The 9,464-nt window shown below is 47.3% G+C and overlaps 1 protein-coding gene across 2 annotated transcripts in view; it reads left to right on the forward strand.

Annotated features, from left to right (window-relative positions):
• Positions 1–9,175, forward strand: part of LOC126521501 (palmitoyltransferase ZDHHC20-B-like) — a 178,261-nt gene extending 169,086 nt beyond the window's left edge. The window contains exons 2-4 of one of the 2 annotated variants that reach the window (XM_055066050.1): positions 3,159–3,385; positions 7,217–7,577; positions 8,297–9,175. In XM_055066050.1, coding sequence (XP_054922025.1) covers positions 3,201–3,385; positions 7,217–7,577; positions 8,297–8,866 — 1,116 coding nt within the window. In that variant the 5' untranslated portion in view covers positions 3,159–3,200 and the 3' untranslated portion in view covers positions 8,867–9,175. The remainder of the gene's footprint in view (positions 1–3,158; positions 3,386–7,216; positions 7,578–8,296) is intronic. The other variant, XM_072288510.1, reaches the window with a different exon arrangement.
• Positions 9,176–9,464: the final 289 nt, after the last annotated feature.

Below are 9,464 nucleotides of genomic sequence, written 5' to 3' on the forward strand. Positions count from 1 at the left end.
AATATTCAGCCACACTGGCGATATTTCCTACCCAAGTACAACAGAACATGGAAAGGAAGTGATCAAAGCGTTTTTTATTTTAGAAGACGGTAACCGCCAAGTGCGCGTTGCGTCAGTATCGCTACCACAAAAAACAATTAAAAAATGAATATAAATAAAGCAAGTAAATAAGGAAATTCATGTGCAAGCCTGTGTTATTTCTTACGTCATGAGGGTGCCATTCGAGGGTACATTACAATGAAAACCTGTAAACTACATATTAAAGGCTTACAAGAAATTGAGACAACTGCAGAAATAGCTCTGCGGAGAATATGGAGACGCAGTTGAAAGTCGCATGAGAATTACTCCAGCACGAACTTGGCACCCAAATTTATATACCAACCTGACCCTCTTTAGGGAGGCGTCTCTGGAAACAACGGCGGGACTTGTAAATGCTGCAATACGTCGTTGATAGTATAATATGGAATTTATTTTTAGTCGTAATTACCGATTTTGGGATGCCATAGCATCATTTCGTTGTTTAGTCAACAAGCATGTGCTCCTGCCCCTTACCGTTATCCGAATTCTTGCGTATTGAAAGTAACGCGAGACGATTTGCATTTGCTGTTTGCCTCGCCACTGCTCTTCGATCCCTCCAGTACGCACCACTGTACGGTCCACTCGCCTTAGACACGACAACTTCCGTAAAACCTTTGCGACATCTTTCAAGTCCTAGAGTTCGGTTAGGCGGCAACTGCTGTACCAGACGATTTGTTGTGAAAACCCTTACTGGCGTAATTCTAGAGAATAAAGTGTAAGGGCAGGTGACTGTCTCTCCCTGCTAACTTGTTTTTAAAAGACCCCTCCCCAGGTTTGGTAATTGCCAATAGGCAAGCGTTGTTCGTAGATCATGCCGTGACTATTCTGTCTGCAAAGTATCAAACGGCCGTACGACGCGATGACAGGCGAGAATTCACAACCAGGCCCGCGCTCCCTTCCTCTCGAAGGACTTTTGCTTTCAGCAAGAGAGTCAACGTCACACGCACAAAGGCCTCTACCTAAGACGCAGAGCCTGCGACGTCACCGATTATGGCACGTGACGACTATAAAATCTTCCAATGCAGAACGCGCAATACCGCCATTGGGAGTGCACTGTGCAGCAAGAGGGTGAAGACAAAAAAATGCAGAAAAAGAAAGCAAGAAGCGAGGCTTGTGATGCTAACGTGACGCGGTCCCTCGGCTTCTGTATGAGAGTAGGCAGGGAAGAAATGCCACTTGTGAACGCTTGCCGAGGCCGAAGGAGAGAATGTCTGCGTTTGCAGCCACCTGGCAGCGCATCAAGTTCATCAAGGAGGAGTGGGACTCGCTCCTGCGTAGCCCCGCTCTAGAAAAGCATAACCTGGCCTTCCGGCGTGCCCGCGACCGGGCCGGTGGGCTAGACCTGCCGGTCCCGACGTGGGACTAGCCGGGTGCGCGACGAGTTCGCGTCATCGCCGGACCTGCAATAAAGTTTATTCACTCACTCACCTGGCAGCGCAGTAAAGCGACACTTCAATTTCTCGAATCTCATGTAATAATGACCGAATTCGAAAAACAAAATATGTTTGCGCTAATGCACTTCTTATACGGTGTACTGCAACTTCCAATGCACAACCAGACATTGCGATGAGCCCTGTTGAGGAGACCTTTAAGGCAGTCTCTCTTCTCTACTTTTTTAAGGCTCTGTAATAAGGAACATTACGTTAAGCTGCATATTACGTTCATTTTCTCAAAAAAAAAAAATCATACTAGTTTCAATTGCAGTACTTGTACTGCAATTTCTTTAATCTACTACATGTACTCTAATGTTGTGAGGTTTATTTGGGTATTAAAACAACGCTCGTACGAAATCCGCCGGCTCCTTGGTCAATGACCTGTAGTGAGTAAGAGCTATTGTTCGAAACAACACCGAGCAAACAGAAGAAGAAAATGACGATGCCTGCGGCGATCGGCTTTCTCCACCGTCGTGGAACGCTGTACAGCTGGTTGCCGGTCCTCGTAGCCCTGAGCGGGTTTGGCTGGGCCTACTACGCCTACGTGCACGTCTTCCTCCCAGTCCTGGTCGCGGACCACGCGGAACGCGTCTCGCTGTCAGCATTCTTCCACCTGATCCTCCTGCTCACTCTTTGGTCCTTCCTGCGGGTGAGGCGCCGCTGGGAAGCTTCTTTTATTGCGAGAATGAAATTCACTTGTACGGCCAGTAGCGCTAGAAAGAATCATAAGAGTGAAAAAAAAAAAATTCGTTCGGCTGAATTCGGGAGAAGACGGAAGAAACAAAACATATTTAAAGAAGTGCCAGGGAAAGCTGAAGTACGAAGCATTTCGTGTTGCCGGCAAATTTTATCTCTTTCGCCGTTTCATAATGAGGAGAAAGTGCCTGCTTAATTATCTATAAAGGGGTTTTTGTAGTTTCTAAAGGGATTTTTAAAGTTGATTTCTTTAGATAACGTTGAAAAGGCAAACTATACTAGCTTCGAACAACCTAGGTTCGTCTAGAATTGGTCGGGTGCGACATAGCAATGGCGACAGCTAGGGTCTTCAACTTCGCCAGGTTAGCTGGTGGTAATTATTGGACAAAGATGTGGCATTGGCGGGATCTAAACCTTATTTATTGAAGTGCACATTCTCTTTTCTTATTCATCTGATAAGTTGCGCGAAACCTAATAGTACACATAAGTACACTGCGGAATTATCTTTCATTTATTTCTTCACATATTGTATCGATGCCGAGTGCCTATGACCTAGGTCAGTGCAAGGTAAAGAGCGTAAGTACAGCTAGCACATAAAATAACCTACGCACAGAAGGAATAACATCTAGACGGTAGTAAACAAATAAGTTTTCTATTGCGTAGTGAGACCTTGTGGCACTCAAGACAATCATTGTTTACCCTCAAGCAGATCCTAGAAAAACGTGTTTGCTTAGAACGGCGGAAAGCTGAGCAAGTTGGTAATTCACCAGCTTTAAAAGGTGAACGTAAAAAAGATGTCAACACGAGGAAAACGAAATGAACAACGCAGACACCGTCTTTCTCTTCTCTCTTTGTTTCCGAGCATTTCCTGTTGTTAAACCATGAAGCCAACCTTCTCTTTACCAGGAACATTGGACAACGGTCAGGAGTTCGTATGTGTCTGCGTTGCAGGCGGTCACGGCGTCTAACCCACCCGTGCCAGCGCGGTATTACATGAACGCAACGAACCGCAGGATGATAGAGGAGAGCAAGACGTACGAGGAGAAGAAGGAGCTGCTCGAGGGACTGGGCGCCAACAGAGGCATCCTGACGCGCGCTGCGGATGGAAGCGTGCGCTACTGCGAACCGTGCGGACTTGTCAAGCCCGACCGCAGCCACCACTGCTCCTCCTGCCGGAGGTACGAATCTCCTGAGGCATCATGGTCGCTATGTTTTAGTTCTCCGGGAGCACATGAAGTAGGGTCAATTTGTAGATCCAACGTCGCGCTATATTAGATTTAAGTTAACTGGGCCAGGGGGGACACTATTGGGCTCCACGGGTCCAGTACTGACACCGTTTGGTCGCTCCTCCAGCAAAAAGAGATTGGGAAGTCTTGCTTATACTTTGCCGAAATGTGAAGCAGAGATCATTGCTGTGAAGATTAAATATTCTAAACTAATGATATTTCTAACGTACACTGAGTGGAAGTGTAGTGCAGGGAGAGAGTTCCCGTGCCGAAGAGCGTCAAACACATGTTTGCTGTGTTGCGATTCGCAAGCTTAGGTCCCATCTACAAAGCGCCAAAATTTGCAGTTGATCCAGAATTCTTGCAGCGTAAGTCTCCTGAGATAATTGGCCCCTATCATAATGAGGAACAGTGACTTCCGAGAAAGAAAACTGGGGAGGGAAGGAGGGGCGGGGTTTAGACTCATTAGAAGAAATAGGAAATTCGTGAAGTGGATTCCCTCCACGCTGAAATTTCTCAGTAAGAGCGGTAGTGGCGGTGGCATGCGCAGGGGGTTTGCGATGGCCCGGGCCCCGAAGGGCACCTCTAAACTCACCAGTGCTTGAGACCGCTTCGATGTCTTATCGTGTTTGAGCGTCAGGCCATTAGCGTCTTCTCGCTACCGGCCTTCAACTCTACTGCCTTTTATTACCATAGACATCTGTTTACAAGGAGCCCCTTTTGGTACCGTTTCCTTGTATTTCCTGGCAATTTTATCCATCTGTGTGGCCGTGCCAAGTGTTAAACAAACTAACGCTACACACCAACATGCGCCTCTGTTAAAAAGAAGAAAAAGAGAATGCGTGAAATTACGAAATAATTACAAGTCTCCGAACAAGAGTGTTACAAAATACAGATAGCACTGTTGCAGAATGGCCAGCTTTGAAGAACTTAACGTACTTGCACTCTTTGGCTCCACCAGTGGGCCAAACAGTGCAAGTACGATTCTCTATCAGACGCGCTCTTTTAAGCGAAAACGCCAGAACCATGCGCACAGTGTCGATATCTTGAAAATCGAATGAAGACACCGTGTTAGTTCAACACTGTCGATTCAAGTTTTCCTATTCGGTGTTTTCGTCGCGCTAAATGGCACCTCAACACAGGTCCAAAAGGTGCAGTGCTGAAACGTTTTATGAGCCCTGTATTATAGGCGGCTAACTCAGGTGCCCTTGAGTCAATTCTCCACGGGCGTAAACATTTCTTTCGCAAATGTTTTTTTTGAATGGCTGGCCGCCTTCGCAAATATTCTTAGCGCTACCACAATTGGCCGGTCGCTCTTTGCCTGGAAAATATGATCGTCGAAGCGCCCGCCTGGTGCGTTAGAAGCGTCACTGTGTTCTCCAGCATCTCTCTCTCAAAAAAATAAAATGCTTGCAAACGGCAAGTCTTTGTGGGGGGCCGACGGCGTTACTTGCCTCCTTGAGCAAAGCGTTTCATTGTTATTGTCGTGAAAAAACAACAAAAATCAAATTGACGCAAGAACGACTCTCATGTTCCCTTATGGGACGCACATGTGTTGTCCACTGCGACGCAAGTGTGTTTGATTAATGTAGGCAATGTGAGAAGGTCGGAACAGAACAAGGATTCCGAATATAGCCACATCCCGGCCATGGCGGCAGCATTTCGATGGGGGAGAAATGCGAAAACGCCCGTGTATTTAGAATTAAGTGCACGTTAAAGAATCCCAGGTGGTCTAAATTTCCGGAGTCCTCCACTACGGCGTGCCTCATAATGAGAAACTGGTTTTGGAACGTAAAACACCATATTTTTTTTTTTTTTAGTACAGCCACAGGAAAGTTTTGTTGTTCAGGCACCAATACGGGGAAAATATTATCGTTTAAGAGTGATTTGGCAAAGAGAGATCTTCAATTGAACCCAAGGGATACTCACTCTTGCCATTGAGGCCTTCGTAATAGTGTCAACAGCATTTTCGCGGCTTTTGTTGAACGTCGAAGTCTCTTATTAAGAACAAAAACATATCCTCGGCGTCACACGGTGATCTCTGAGTGCTAGTGCTCTCAACGGTAATTTAAATATCGAAACGTTTTCTGTACAATGCTAAAAAGTGGTTATCATCGTTCTTACCTGTAAACACATCTCCCTCTGTGAACAGTCGTGCGGTCGTTTCCCGCTTTATTGCATGCACTCCGCTTCATGCATTGTTGGCACCGGTAGGAAGGGCTGAGGGATTTGTTTCCTTTTTCGCATTCGCTACCAAAATATAGTGCATCAAGTGCGAAAATAAGGTATATATATATATATATATATACGCGTCAACTGATTCGGTGTAACGTTAAGACCGCTATAACGTAAAGCTTTTCCAAGCTTTTTATTTCCAATTCTGCAATCAGCTAGCCCTCCACGATTCGTCAAAAATTTTGCGGCTCACCTTTACTTCTCCTTTCTGTCACGCGATGTCATGGAAATCGCGTGAACCTATAGAAGATTGGGAATATGCTATGACGTATACACGCTGATTGTGCATGATAGAGCGAACAATGGAAAAATAATCATTTCCGATTCTACGCCTTTCTCGCCATTAGCCCGCCTCCGCCGGTAAAAAGTTTTCCTACTACGCTCACTTTGTCTATCATGCGGCGTCGCAAAACCGCAAGAACTCACCACGTCAGAGTGGCGTGTCCGCATAGAAGGTGCATTAATACGTCGAAGAAAACTGAACGTTTTTCGCAATAGCCGAAAACTGCCGCGTTCCAGCAGGAATAGAAGATGGCTGCTTGCCAATCACTCTGGCACATAGCTGCTCGGGGCTGCAGGGGAAAATGAATTTACTTGCGTATAATAACAATTTTTGCATCGCCATATAACGATGTCGAGCCCTTTCAACACATATACGACATCGCGCAGCCAACTCTTGCTCGCTGAGGCTCCGTTTTAGCGCCCTTTTTAACATTCCGTTGCACACCACCGCGATTTTCTACCAGTCACCGCAAGCTAAATAAGAAGAAACCAGCCAATCGTACACGATGGCACCACCTTGCTCATCCGGTTATCTATCCTCAATGCGCTAGCTCAGCCCCAGTGAAATATTCTCTACATACAGATGTGTACTCGTCGCCTCTTATCAGCCAATTAGTTAAGAAGAAGAAGAAGCTGTCAAGGTAGACAATGTTATTCGCTTTAAAAGTGACCTCCTCTAAGCGAGTCGAAGGTTTGATTGGGCTGTTTAAGCAGCACTGCGAATCAACGCCCGACGCTTGCGTCGACATTTATGTAAATTTTACGTCGGAAGATTGGAATAAAAGCAGATTCGAATAGATTAACTTTAGGGGGCCCTAAGGTTAATAGTCTCAGTCGAACTATGCGAACTAATTATTGATTGGAAGGCGTCGTAGATCTAAACCTATTTACCGTCAAACGAGCGCGGAGTACGTAACACGTTTTTGTGCTGCAGTTACCGCGCAGCTAACCGCTTAAAATCACGACCAAAACATAATACGCCGTGTACTGGTAGCACACGAAAGGGTGCAAATATTGCACAATTTGACGTAACCTTACGTCCACTAGTTGGAGTTGCAACACATGAAATCGTTATTCCGCCGAAAGCGTTGTAGATAAAGGACACGTGTGGAGAGAAACTTGCACGGCTGCACTACTTTCGTAGTTACCAGGGCGTTTCCTGCTATGAGTACAAAACGGAGCATATATGGTACAGGTATTCTGCGCAATGTGGCGTAAACGGAACTTCAAATGGCGCCTTCCACCGGCATCACTGGCGCTGCGCAGGTGCATCTTAAAGATGGATCACCACTGTCCCTGGCTCAACAACTGCGTGGGCTTTAGCACCTACAAGTTCTTCCTGCTCACGCTGTTCTACGTGGTGGTGCTGGCGTCGTACACGCTCGTCAGCGTGTCGTCGTACGCCTTGGACACGTCGAGCGCCATGGGACTGCCCACGGAGGTCCTGGTTCACACCGGCTTCCTGCTTTTGGCGGGCACCGCGCTCACGGTTCTCATAGGCGGCTTCTTCATCGTCCACCTGCGCATCCTGGGCCGCAACGAGACCACGCTGGAGGCCATGCGCCCTTTCTTGTTCGTCGAGCCTCTCGACTCGTTCGACCTCGGCGTTCGGAGAAACATTGTCGAGGTAGTAAAGCTAGTATGAAGAGCGAAGCGTTACACCGCCAGTTAAGAAGTTAAAGTATATAAATACGGGAATATATGTTGCAAAGAATACTGCTGAATAGTTGCCGTCGGCAATAGCATTGCCTAATTGGGTTCCTGTTACAAGCCGCGCAGCATGCATGTGCAGTTTCATTTGCGTTTCGTTAACTTAAGCCTCGTAACTTGTTTGAAAAGTATTCACAACACATCTTGAGATTTTTTGAAGTACAGATATGAAGACAGGATGCTAATATCACGAAGAAAAGCACGACAAGCGCCTTCGCAACGGTATTTTTACAGGTGAAGCTACGTTAAAACTCTATTAGTTCTGAGTAGCGCCAGCGCGCTCGTATTTCGGCGATAACAGCTTCTCTTCCCTGCGCCTCGGTTTTGATTACGACGAATTACACACCCCACGCGCTATTGGTTAACTATTTCTTGTCGGAATGAGAAATTCAGTAGCGATAGGAGCACTTGTCCTGTTTTACTTTCAGTTGTACGTTGTAGATTCGCTTGAAAAAAAAAAAAAAACTTCAAGTGAGCTAACCTGATCCGCTATCTGTTTGTTTCTCAAAACTTGTAAGGCCCGAGAATTTGTGAGCATCTTGACGTGTCTACGCCGCCCAGGCCGACTTAGCGAAAGAGGCCATATATCTTTCGCTGCGCTGACTGACACCATCAGGTCCGTCGTACGGTTTCCAGGTCTTTGGCTCCAGCGTCATCCTGTGGCCCTTCCCCGTGCACAGCACTCCGGGTGACGGCGTCTGCTTCCCAACAAAACTCTACCCGGACCCGGAAACCGCCATCTTGCCGCTGCTTCGGCAGCGCACGCGGCAACTGGCACTAGCCCTACCCGGAAGAGACCTCCCGGTCGTGGCGCCGTCCATGGAGACCGCCTTCGTGAACCTCATGCCACCGTCCGATGCCGCTCGCGTCTCGGCCATCGATCACGCGCAGCGTAAGACGGCGTCGACGACACTGCCAGAGCGGGACATCTACGCCACCGCCGCGGAGACCTCGGGCATGTCGCTGTCTTCATCGTCCGAGCAGTATCGGTCCGCGCGTACGGTATCCGTTCTGACTGGCGGCACGGGGGTGGCGACGACAACACCGCCCACGGGAATGCTATCGGCGGCCGTCCGCACGCGTCCACCAGGGCAGCAGCCGGCGGCGGCACCCGGTCGAGAATCGCCCGTGCGCGCTGCACTCGGTCGCCCGTCGCTAATGACGACGACGTCGCAGTCGTCCTTTCCGACCCTTTCAACACGCTAGAACAACGAGTCCGTTTAATACTTTTTGACGATGCCGTCAACATTTCAAGGCTTTTCTTATTGTCACTGCGCCTGCCGAGGATTCCCACTTCTTCGTGGCGATTTGGGAGAGTCTAGAAAACTCTGAATACGCCATGAGGAAGTTACTGTGTTTTTTTTCTCCGAATCACTTATACTGCCGCGGGAAAACGAAATGTAAAAAAGCGCTTTCACAACTAAATATACTTCCTGTGCGTAAGCGTAAAAGGTGTTCCTGAACCATCACTGTTTATGGTTACCTTTTGTAACTATCGTTATGAAACTACTTGTACATTTTGCACATTGACCATAAAGACAAAAGAAAGTTACAGTCCATAGCACCTAGAATTTATAAGATGAAGGGTTAATGTATGGGTCACTTGCTACGGTCTACAAGTCACCTAAAGAAAAACTCCAAGTTGCACTTTCAACCTCGTTAAATCTATTTTTTGTAGTAAAACAGAATGTTGTAGATAACCGATAAGGTAAGACGCTCCGTAAAGGGTAAGGTGCACCGAACACATTTATTCAAGGGGTTTGGCGTAATGCTGCTAACAACAAAGTCGCCGGTTCGAAACCCA

Source organism: Dermacentor andersoni, chromosome 6, assembly GCF_023375885.2.
Source record: "Dermacentor andersoni chromosome 6, qqDerAnde1_hic_scaffold, whole genome shotgun sequence".
In the NCBI taxonomy this organism is placed as follows: Eukaryota; Metazoa; Arthropoda; class Arachnida; order Ixodida; family Ixodidae; genus Dermacentor; species Dermacentor andersoni.